The following is a 12,336-nucleotide window of genomic DNA, read 5'->3' as shown; positions in this document are numbered from 1 at the left end:
TCTCTCTTGTCATAGCTAAAAGCCAGAAAATATCTTCTTTCCAATAATGGCCAGAATTTTGCTGGTCTTTTAAAAAGCATAGCAATCCACTATAAGATCTTTGGAGGGCATTTTCTTAACACACTTAAAACTACAAACAAATCACCAGGAAGACTGCACTGGATAAGGAAACTACATTTAAAGTTTAAGTCACTGAGAATAGGAACTATGTCCTTTTAAAAAATAACTTTAAAAAAAAATGACAAAATGCATATTCACTGTAGAAATTTTAAAAACAAAGACAAGCAAAAGTAGTCACTCAAAATTCTACCCACCAGATAGTATTAATAATTTAGTATATATCCTTCCAGTATTTTTTCCTAGCTATATATGCACTTTTATTAATAAAATGAGAACCTACTGCAAATTTTTTAACTTGCTTTTTTCACTTAATATCTTTCTAACAAATATTCTTCAATATCATTTTGAATATCTGCCTGGTCTTCTACTATACCATGGCACACACTTACTTAACCAATTCTGTACTGTATATCACATTGCTTCCAGTTACTGATCACTATAAATAATGCATGATAATCCTTGTGGTTAAATCTTTAAGTATACCCAAGGTTCCTTGTAAATTCCTAGAAGATTGTTGAGGTAAAAAAGACTCTCTTTCCCTTTACCATTTTACCACTACACCAAGAAGTATAACACTAGACAGGTACATAATAATTATACGCTGATTTGATACACCAGAATAAGTAAGTGAGGTACTAGAAACTTCTCTGAAAATGTCCAAGAAAAGGAAAATAAATGTTGGCACTTTTTCCTATTCTCTTAACTTCAGTACCGTCTCTAAATTGCCCAAGAAGGCTTAAGTATAGCCTTATCTAAAGCAAAGAGGTAAATGTTATAACCTCTTAAAGGAGTCTAAAGCTTACAAGTTTATCTTAATTTGGAGAAATTAAATCTCTTGTGCCAGAAAAGTAAGAATATAGAGATAACTTTCTCAGAAAAGTCTCTGTATGCTTACCTTTTGATGGAACTGAAGAAATTCCAAATCTGTAGAAAGAAAAACAAGCTAAATTTTAGGAAGCTGTTCACACTCCTGGTCTCCGTGTCAAGTGTACATATGGCACTTCTTGCTTGTGATCTCAAGCCTTGCAATCATTAGCTAATTCTAACAACCCCATGAAAGAAGTTCCGTTCATTCTTTTTCTCACCAAGAGTCCAGATAATAAGCTAAAAGGAAGCCTTATCAGAAGTAGTCAGGAACTGACTTTTACCTATTACAAAAACCCTGCTTGATAATAAAACCCATCTATAGCTACTACATCCAAATCAACAGAGTTCTGAATGGAACAAAAAAAGTTTCTTTTCAGCAAGGCCTATAGACACCTTACAAAGTCAACAATTATTTAAAACTTAGGATGACAGCACCTCACCTTCATACTATCACTATCTCAGGTCCAAAAGGCTGGGGACACTCACCTAGCTGCCCGGGCAGCTTTCTTACTCTCCAAGCTCACAGGTACATTGAATCGTTCAGCTCTCTTCTGCATTCTCTAAGTGATAGTGGAAAAAAGAAGAGGAAACGAAAAATTCAATTTCTGGTTTGCTTCCTTTAAGAGAAAAGTTGTTTAGAGGTGTATCTTTAGAACATCAGGAGTAATTTCTTAAGGTCTAAACTGAGAATACTGACAATCTTAGAGGATATCAGGCTATATCCATCTGAGGGCTTAACTCAACAGCCCTTTCCCGAAAGCAAAGACAAAAAGACTATTATTGAATTCATGTCCTCAAAAACAAAGGAGAAGGAATAAAATAAAACCCACATTCTGCATGAAGCCAAGAAGACAGAAAGCTGTGTCTAGTTGACCTTTGAAAAGAGATCAAAGGAATATAGCTTTGTTCCAGCACTGGTGGTACTCTTTCAGGTAGAAATGAGGCAGTGTGTCCTATGCTACCTTTACTTTAAAAGTACAAAAACAGAGCACAGATCTTGACTGGAACCTAGTTTTAGATATCTTAACACAGAATCCAGAGAAATTTCAATCTCATCAGCTAGTGGGTTGTAACTTAAGGGTGACATCTTCCCTTGTTACTTTTCATCTCTCCCAAGGTGCAATTTTCCCAAACGCCAATCCTAGTTTATAAACATCCTAAAGAGAATTACCACTAAGACCACAGTTCAGTACTATATACAAAAAGACTAGGGTTTCAAAGGTGATTATGCCAGCCCAAATATTTTCTCAAGTGTAGTTGGTGGAAAAATATATCAATACCAAAATCTGTCAATATTGATTTTCTGCCTATGAGTAAATTTAAATGACGATACAGATTAAAGGATAAGAAACAGAAAGATATATGTACACAGCAACTGCTCTTCTACTAAGGAGCAGAATACCTACCTCAGTCTGTGGTATTTCAGATGTAATTTTTACCACTTTCTTTTCTGCTGCCCTGGAAAAGAGGAAAGAGATTTTTAAAATTAGAAAACTGCTATTCTAAACCAAAAATTAAGAATTGTGTAAGAATTCACCTGAATCATGACTTCTGTTCCATAACTCTCTACCACCCCTTCTTAGTCCAAAAAACCACAAAGCGCTTAGAACTTCAGTTTCTTGAACTGTCATCTATTGATAAGAGCTCAAATAACAGACTAAGCTACTTTGCTAAAGTATAAGAAAGTTATTAGGAAAGAAGTCTGGTTAAATATATTGGCTGAAGGGAAATACTCAAAGGATACCGGAAACCATTTGATTTACTTTTAGGAACTTCTAAATTTACTTCTGGACTGCTAACTATTCCTCTAACCCTCATTTAAATATCAGCTCTCAATTTTCATCACAGGAACAATTAATGTGTGCTCTACAAGCTCTGGTTTCTTTCTTTCACAAATCTCCTATTTCTCCCATGGGGACTGTACCTTCAGCTGAAATAGTCAAAGTGGGACAAATAAAAATGCCAAAAGGAGTGGGAAGAAAAAAGGCTAAGGGGAGTATGAATTAGGAAAACCTGGTAAGTTACTAGTCAAAAGGCTTAAGAGAAAACAAAAGAGGGGGGGATCACAGGGATGAGAGACAAAGTTCGGAAGTACTCAGGATAAATGGAAGGGCTTTAACCCTCCACCAAACAACTCCCATAAAACTGTGGGTCATAACCAGTCTCATTAAGGTCCCTCATTTAGAGACATGGACAGCTTTTGTTCCAATATCCCAGACACTTTTCCCATTTGATGCCCTGAAAGGTAGTAATGGTTTAATGGCATTTTCAGAGGAAGCAATTCTGGAACAGGAACTTACTCTCTCCTGTGTCCTTTTGTTGGAGGTCCCTGAAATAAAAGATAAGCAATGGGTGCCCCCTGCTGACCATAACTAAGTCCTACAATATTTAACTGACTTGACAAGGAAAAAGGAAAAAATCAAACTAGAAATAGGAAAATTTTTGGAGACTCTCAAGCCAAAGAGGAAGCAAGGGGATCTCCTTCTGAATGTTCAAAGGACCTAAATTAGCCCTAAATATTCTGACCTTTAAAGAAATCTCTGAATTCTTCCTATTTCCTGGTCACTCTTCCTTCCCCAACCCTGTCTTGTTAAGGCAAAAATGGACAAAGTTGAATGTTTTTCTTGACGTCCAATGCCATTAAACAGTCCTCTCCACCAAACCCCACGCTAATATCTTCCTTCACATTCCTGTCTTAAAGCACAATCACTGCAGTACACCTCATAGGGAATCCCAGAGAGGAAGACTCCTTCTGTTCCATTCTAATTTCCTCAGGCACAATTAAACACAAGCAATAAAAAACACATCACATTCTGGGACTCATGACACAGTCACTGTCTCCGACACTACAAAACACCGTCTAAACTATAGGGACTCAGAACCTTTCTGTACTGCACATATTTTAGTCTAACCATTACTTCTCTCCAAAAAGCAAAATTACCACCCTCACACACATTCAATTTCCCTGTTCAGAAATTCATTAATAAAATTAAAACCCTTTAAACAGCCCGACCGGCATGGCTCAGTGGTTGAGCATTGACCTATGAGCCAGGAGATCGAGGTTCAATTCCCGGTCAGGGCACATGTCCAGGTTGTGGGCTCAAGCCCCAGTTGGGGGCATGTAGGAGGCAGCCGATTAATGACAACTCTCTCATTATTGATGTTTCAAGTCTCTCTCTCCCTCTCCCTTCCTCTTTCTCTGAAATCAATAGATATATTTTTTAAAAAACCAAAAAAAATCCTTTAAACAAATTACACATTTTACAAATTCTAAGGATAATGAACTTCCACAAATTTCCAAACTTTATTTTTCAAAGTATTTATTTATTATTGATTTTTTTTGAGAGAGAATCATCAATTCAAGAGGGAAACATCAATTGGTTGCCTTCTGCATGCCCCTTATCCCCTACTGGGGATGGAGCCCACAACCTGGGCATGTGTCCTGACCAGGAACTGAACAGGCAACCTGTCAGTGCAGGGCACAACACCAAACCGAGCCACACTGGTCAGGGCCAAACTTTATTATTTTTAAGCCACACAAGCCAATCATCACTGTATTTACCTGATATTCCTTATTGCCCCAGAAGTCCCCAAAACACCTCAATTTTAAAGCTAACCCATAAACCATTTGCTCAAAGCATTGTATCTAAACAAAAACCTTCTATGATAGAAGATAAAGAAAAGGCTTTCGAAAGCAGTAATATTTGACAAAATCTAATAAAACATTAAATGCACTTCCCGTGATGCAGAAAATCCAGGGACTTATCATAACTATGTACATACCTGCATAAGTATAAAAACAGTTGCATAAGGACATGTAGCACTGCATTTTTTGCTATTATGAATAACCTACATGTCCATCAACAGGAGACTGGTGAAATTACTGTTCATCCCTGGAATGGAGTACTATTAGCTTCAAGAAAGAATAAGGTTCTAAGCTGATAACTACTAAACCTGGGTAAATGGGTACATAACTTTTACAGATACTTGTAATTTCCCATAATAACAAGGTAAAAATTAATCCTACCACTTACTAGGACAATTAGCCCCATTTCATAGGGTTGATGTGAAGATTAAATGTATATATGTACAACACCTAGAACTTTACCTACTATATAACTAACATTTAAGAACATTATTGTATGATAAAGATTTCCAGATGTAAAAAAAAATTCAAGAAACCAACAATATGCATAGTGTGTAAATATATATATCTGTACATACACATACCATGTAAAATATTACAAAAGGATATATTGAAAACCTCTAGGAAATCAGATGAGGGTGAAAACAAGGGTACTTGAGTGTATGTACTGTTTGACTTTTTACTAATCCATATATTGCCTTTTATAATTAAATGCATTAATACAGCTGTAAGGAACAAAAATGTTAAAAAGGACTCAACTGTTCTTAATGTGCTGGAGTATAAGATGCCAGACATCTGTGGAAAGAGCCCCAAATAAAAAATGTTTATGATAACACTGTGTGGTCGTTTGAAATAAATCAAGATCTACTTTCCACGCTAGTATTCTGTCCTCCACTCCTCTACTGTAAATCAAAGAGGAAGAGGGAACAGTGTTGCTTGAGACAAAATCTCTGCTCAGCAACCGCCTTTCTTACGAAACTCCTTATATGAAGAGAATCTGTCTGATTCCCTATACAGAAAAAGAATCATCTTTAATGGTGATATAACAAAGGCTAGGAGACCTAAACTTTGTCTGTGCTTAAAGTCTCCTGGTCCTGATTATCTATTACATAACCCAGAGACAAACTACTTTGCTTCACTGGTAGTAAATAAATCTCCTGAAAATGTATGATCTAATGAGAAATGAAAAAGCCAAAGGGAATGAATAAAAGGTAAACAGAATGAAACACTAACACCCCCACCCTCCCAACAAGAACTGTCTGCTCTGTACTCATATTATAAAAAGAGATAGTTACGCATCAACAGTTTTTTCAGGAGGTTCTTCCTCTTTGACAGGCAGTTCTATGGGCTTTGGTTCTTCTTCCTATAACCAAATCAAACAGGATGGTTAGCATAAATCCAGAGTAAAAACCTGTCAGCAGAAGAATATGAAAACTCCAAAATGAACCAGTCTTTCAGAACCTTCATTACCCGACTACGCTCCCCTAACAAGTTAGCATTTAAGCCCTCTAGTGATTGATGTTAAGCAATGTTGCCAAGGTAATGGCACACTGTCAGGTCAGTGACTAACCTTACTCTCTCCAACTCACCTCTGTTTCATCTCCCAGTACATCTTCTTCATTTGCTTCCTCTTCAGCTAAAGAATATTAAAATATTCAGGTCAAGCCCTGCTACAAAGCCATACTGATCACTTCACTCAGGCTAAAATTATAATAATTTTGCTTTCCCAAAATAAAATTCAATAATGAAGGCGAACTAATGCTCATAAAATTGCTTCACATGGAGGAGATAAAACTGTTTTCTCTACATAACATAAATACAAAGCTGAAGGCCAGCTCAACTGAAGAACTAAATGTGATGTCAAATTTAAACATTAATACAAAGTAATATGGGAGTATACCCTTAAGATTTAGTGGCTGGGAAGGATTTCTAAAATAAAAAAACCAGAAGCAAAAGTAGTATGAGAGAGCACCCTGGCTGGTGTGGCTCTCTCAGTGGTTGGAACATTGCCCAGTGCACCAGAAGGTCGAGGGTTCAATTCCCGGTCAGTGCATACTGGAAGCAACAGATCAATGTGTCTCTCTCACATCGATGTTTCCCTCTCTCCCTCCCCCTCTAAAATCAATTTTTAAAAATGTAATATGAAAAAAATCGCAGGTTTTTCAAAACTAAGGAAAAACATCATGGAAAAAGAAACAAATGACAAAGATATTAGTGTCTAAAACCAACAAGCGAATAGTTACTAGAATATAAAGAAATGGCTTGTAGACAAACAAGTGAATGATGTAAAACCCTAAAAGAATAAATAAGCAAAGGAGAAACCCAGAGCCATGAACACAGGAAACGTTTAAACTTTTTAATAATTAGAGAAATGTAAAGTGAAACAACTAAGAGATTAGCAAAAATTAGGCTACTTGATAAGACAGCGCCAAGTTTAGGTTTGTGGAGGTGATACACAAATCCTCATGCACTCTATAGATTTACAGAGCAATTCTGGAAAATAATTTGGCAGTGCTTAGTCATATTAAGTATACATTATAAATAGGTATTAATTAGCAACCCATTCCTAGGTATATATCCCAGAAAGACTCTCAAACAGGAATATGAAGGAACACAAAAGTAGTAGTTCAGGAGGCAATAGAGGTGTTTATCACTGGGCGAATTAAAATGTGGTGGATTCACCCTGGCCAGCGTGGCTCGGTGGTCAGAGCGTGGGCCTACACTCGGGAGGGTTACAGGTCCAATTCCCAGTCAACGGCACATACCTGGGTTGCAGGCAGGTCTGATCCCCGCCCCCAGTCAGGGAGCATGTGGGAGGCAATAGATTGATATGTCTCTGTTACATCAATGTTTCTCTCTCCCCTCCTCCACCCTCCCTTCCACCACTCCCTCTAAAAAAATAAAATAAAATAATCAATGGAAAAATATCCTCACTTCTCAGGTGAGGACTTAAACAAATGTGGTGGATTCTATACATCATAGGCTACTATATAGGAACTGGAATTAATAGACTAGATGACAACACAGCCACAGGCCACACAAATACATCTTTAAAACACAGTAGTTAGAGAAGTGAGAAACAGAGCAAGGCTATAGCCTCATTGCCAATTATATAAAAATATTGTACACTAAACAATACTACATGGCTTTACAAGGACAAAGACAAATACTACCTATCAGACATGTTAGAACAGTTGTTTAAGAGAGATGGGATAAAAGGAATGGGAATAAAAAAAAAAATTAAAGAGGGAACTTGTACAACCTGGGATGATATTATGACTTAAATGAAGTTGTTTTTAAAAAGGCAGAATTAGAGAATGTCAGAACTTACAGCGGACCAGAGGTTATCTAGGTTTATGAATTTCAAGGGTGGAGATGAGATATTTGTTTCATTTCATAGATCAGAACAGAGAAATGTAAATAGTAAGCCATGAAAAGTGACTGTCCAAAGTTACCTAGTAAATTTCTGGCACAAAAGGAATTAGAATTAAAATCTCCCAATTCTCAGGTTAATGATACTTGCTTTACCATACTTCCTTTTAAATAATTTGCTGAAATAAAATTATACATATTTAAAAACGGGAGGGGGGGGTATTTTTTGTACTATCACCACTGTTCTGGTTGGCCAAGAGTTTTCTTGATATAGTTAATTAAGAACTTACATTACCAACAACTTACAGGAAAAAAAGGAAATCTTCCATATGTCAGAGCCTAAAAATCAATACCCTCAATCAAACCACTCTTTGCCTCCACAAAGCACTTACCATGCTCTTCAAGATAGGCCTGGAGCCTGTTGATGAGATCTTGTTTTATTCCCTTGGTCTCCAAACCACGAGCAAGACATTCCTGCTTTAGTTCAGCAAGCTGAAAAAAAATAATAATACTTTTCCTTAGTTAATAGAATGACCTGCCCCCCCCCCAAAAAAAGGTACAGTTGACCCTTGAACAACACAGGATTAGAGGTGCTGACACCCCATGCAGTCAAATATTGGAGTATAACTTGAATCCCTCAAAAACGTAACTAATAATAACCTACTGTTGATTGGAAGCCTTGCCTTACCGATAACATAAACAGTCAATTAACACGTATTTTGTATATTATATACTATAGACTTACAATACAATAAACTACAGAAAAGAAAATGTTATTAAAAAAATCATAAAAGAAAATACATTTACTGCCCAGCTGGGGATGGCTCAGAGGTTGAGCCAGGAGGATCCAGGAAGATCACAGTTCAATTCCTGGTCAGGGCACATGCAAGGGTTATGGGCTTGATCCCCAGTCGGGGGGCATGCAGGAGGCAGCCGATCAATGACAACTCTCCCATCATTTCTGTTTCTATCTCTCCCTCCCTCTCCCTTCCTCTCCCTGAAATCAATAAAGATATATATATATATATATATATATATATATATATATATATATATACACACACACATTTACCATACTGTACATATTTATTGGAAACAAAGTCCCGAGTATAAGTGAACTTGAACAGTTCAAACCCATATTGTACAAGGGTAAACCGTAGTTCTCACAAAAAAGAAAAAAAGTTCAATCCCAAACAATTGCTCTTAATCCCACCAAACCTCTAGATTCAAAGAAGGTACACTTCCTTCTAATATTCAATATGCAGGAAGACTTTCCTAACACATGATGAAGAATAAACGTCCTACTTTAATAAAATTCTGACCTATTCATGCAACTTTTTATTATTACAAATCTTTAGCATTTCTGAAAAGAGGAAAAGGTTTAATCCCCTCCCCCCAAAATTACTGTACCAGCTAGTTAATAGAAAAGCAAATTCTTCTCTTATCCCAGATCCTTTACTGAAATCTACCATAAATATGCATTCAAGTCTGACTACTGTAGGATTAGATAAATGTGTTAGCCAGCTTTAAGTTAACAATGAACCAATTAAAATCAGTAACTTGACTAGTGATATAACAGGTACTCTTATCAACTTTGCAGACAACAGTGGAAGAGCTGATGGATTACCGACAGAATTAAGCTGAGGGAAGGGGGGAGCTCTTCAGGGACAACAATGAGCCAAAAATATTCAATTTAGAAAAAATAAGATGCATATCTATAAAGTACTACAATTATATTCAAAACTTAAATTGTTCAAAAACCAGATGAGCAAGATCTGGCTTAACAGCAACTCAAAGGATAAAGACCTCAGGGTTTTAGATGATTACAAGTGCAGAGAGAGTTAACAATATGATTTGCGACCAAAATAATTCTAGATTATGGGTAACCGAAAAATAGAATATATTAAATGATGTAACAGCCTTACGGGGCTCCAGATTATTTTAAGAAGCATAATGATGTGCTGATCCAAGGAGAAAGCAGGAAAAGGAAGGTTCCAGAAATCCTATATGCAGATCAGTGCACGAATAGATGTTTGGCCTGAAAGAAGATTTTACTTGTTTGGAAGTACAGATGGAAGACTAGCCAGAAGTTAGAAAGCAGATTCCTATAGAAGAAAGAACTTTACAACTAAGGGGAATATGCTGGGCATCTCTAGGTTTTCGATCAAGGGAGCATTTGGAAATGGAGACGGGAAGCTCCCCCACCCCAATACTGTAATTGGCCAGGTGGAACATTCAGTTGAGTGGGGGCAGGTAGGCAGGGATAAATACAGGGTAGGGAAAAGGTAAGTTTACACTTGTGAGTACATGAAACAGTTTATTCTTATATTATTATTTATTAATTATTGTATTATTTTCCATATGAACAACTGCAAACCTACTTTTGTCCCACCTTGTCTGTGGAAAACTGTCCTACTCAACAAGCCAACAGCACTCTCTATTCAGAAACATGTTAGGTAATCATCCATTATTAGTGTGGAATGGCTGCATAGCCTAATTATGGCGTCTGAAGCCAGACTACCTGGGTTCAAACTCCAGCTTTACCACTAACAGCTGGATAAACAGGTGCATAACTTAATCTCTCTGTGCCTCAGTTTCTTGTGAAAGGGGGATAATGCAACCATACCTATACCAAAATGTTGTTACGAAGATTAAACCAGTAAATATTTGTAAAACATTTAGAATAGTGCTTGGCACCTAGTAAGCACTTTATAAGTGTTAGACACTAGGTTAAAGATTAGGCAAGATTAGACTGAATCATTGCTTCTCAGATTTCTGAATTTCACAGATCAATATATTTTTAAATAGGTAGATTGATAGGGCTGCCAATTTTTTATAATATGCCAACCAGGTCATAGACTGATACTTTTGTACAAAACAATAAAAACCAATTACCAGAAAAACAATAATATGTCTCAATGTGGTAGCAGTGATGTCAAACTGCTATCAAAGTTTCTAAAAGCTTACTCAATTTTACTTATCCCTAACCAGTAACAAACAGTTCATGGACAGGCAAGCACTAGCCTGCGGCCATACCTTGAATAGTATTAATCTAGACTCCAGACTCTAAGTAGTCTTTAAGGTGCATTTCTAAAATAAGAATTTTTACATATATATGTATTATATATACATATATATTTAACTGATTTCAGAGAGGAAGGGAGAGGGGGAGAGAGAGAGAGATATCAATGATGAGAGTCATTGATAGGCTGCTTCCTGCTGGGGATCAAGCTCAAAACCAGGCATTTGCCTGGACTGGAATCAAACCGAGATCTCCTGGATCATAGGTCGATGCTCAACCAACTGCTGAGCCACCCCGGCCGATCTTAAGAAAGAATCTTGATCTTTCCGTCCTTGGTACTTTATTTCCTTTCAGCTTCCTGAACAAGTCTTTTAATTTTAGTTACACTTTTAAAAGTATTTTGTTAAGCTTTTTGTTAAGTCTTATGTTCACCATAGTTTGAAAATTCTGAAAAGTATACAGGAAAATAAATCTTACATAATTCCAACACCGAGGTCACTTAACATTTTAAATATATCATTTTGTGTGGGTGTCTGTGTGTCTGTGTGTGTCTTTAGACAGTGTTGGTTGTCTACAAAGCAATACATCTTCTTCAGAAGCCTCAATTCCTTTTTTTTCCTGATTCAAGTAACATTTTTGGTAAATATTCAGGCAATTCAAAGTTCAATTTTCTAGTAGAGTTGTTTCCCCCTTCTCCTTCCTTCTCAAAATTGTGCCTAAGCAAGTTTTCAAACACTTCCAGATGAGAGGAAAATGTACAGTCAGACATGGTTTTTACACAGATGCTTATCTGATATAGTCTGATCTAGGCTGGAAGCTGACAGATTGGTACAACTGGTTGTTTACATGGATAGTATCCGTCACTGCTGACCACTGGCCTTACCACTGCCTTGGTCACTGAAATCTCAGCCCCCCACTGGCTCCCATTCCCTAACCCCAAGGTCTTTGGTTCATGCAGGAGTCTTCTCAGCACCTCCATGTCCCCTCTCTGGTCAAATGAAAATGTTACATATGACTTTTACATGTTGTCTTATTTTAGTTATTATATGGTGGGTTCTACTCATACACTAGGACATAACTTACAATATCAAATCTTACCCATTTTTATATGCATTCAACTTTAAAATATTTTAAAAGAACATATTTAAAAAACAAGGAAGCCTGGCCAGTGTTGCTCAGTGGTTGAGCATCTACCTATGATACAGGAGATCGCAGTTCAATTCCTGGTCAGGGCACCAGCCCGGGTTGCAGGATCAATTCCCAGTCAGAGGCGGGCAGGAGGCAGCTGATCAATGATGACTCTCTCATC

The 12,336-nt window shown here is 37.0% G+C and overlaps 1 protein-coding gene across 2 annotated transcripts in view; it reads right to left on the bottom strand.

Annotated features, from left to right (window-relative positions):
- Positions 1 to 12,336, bottom strand: part of SARNP (SAP domain containing ribonucleoprotein) — a 45,934-nt gene that overhangs the window by 27,937 nt on the left and 5,661 nt on the right. For both annotated transcript variants that reach the window (XM_016214371.2, XM_016214370.2), the window contains exons 2-7: positions 8,398 to 8,497; positions 6,223 to 6,269; positions 5,929 to 5,996; positions 2,394 to 2,445; positions 1,474 to 1,547; positions 1,016 to 1,044 (exon numbers count right to left, since the gene is read on the bottom strand). In XM_016214371.2, the coding sequence (XP_016069857.1) occupies positions 1,016 to 1,044; positions 1,474 to 1,547; positions 2,394 to 2,445; positions 5,929 to 5,996; positions 6,223 to 6,269; positions 8,398 to 8,497 (370 nt within the window). The remainder of the gene's footprint in view (positions 1 to 1,015; positions 1,045 to 1,473; positions 1,548 to 2,393; positions 2,446 to 5,928; positions 5,997 to 6,222; positions 6,270 to 8,397; positions 8,498 to 12,336) is intronic.

This window comes from Miniopterus natalensis, chromosome 2, assembly GCF_054644295.1.
Source record: "Miniopterus natalensis isolate mMinNat1 chromosome 2, mMinNat1.hap1, whole genome shotgun sequence".
Lineage (NCBI taxonomy): Eukaryota > Metazoa > Chordata > Mammalia > Chiroptera > Miniopteridae > Miniopterus > Miniopterus natalensis.
This window is presented reverse-complemented; position numbering and strand designations above follow the sequence as displayed.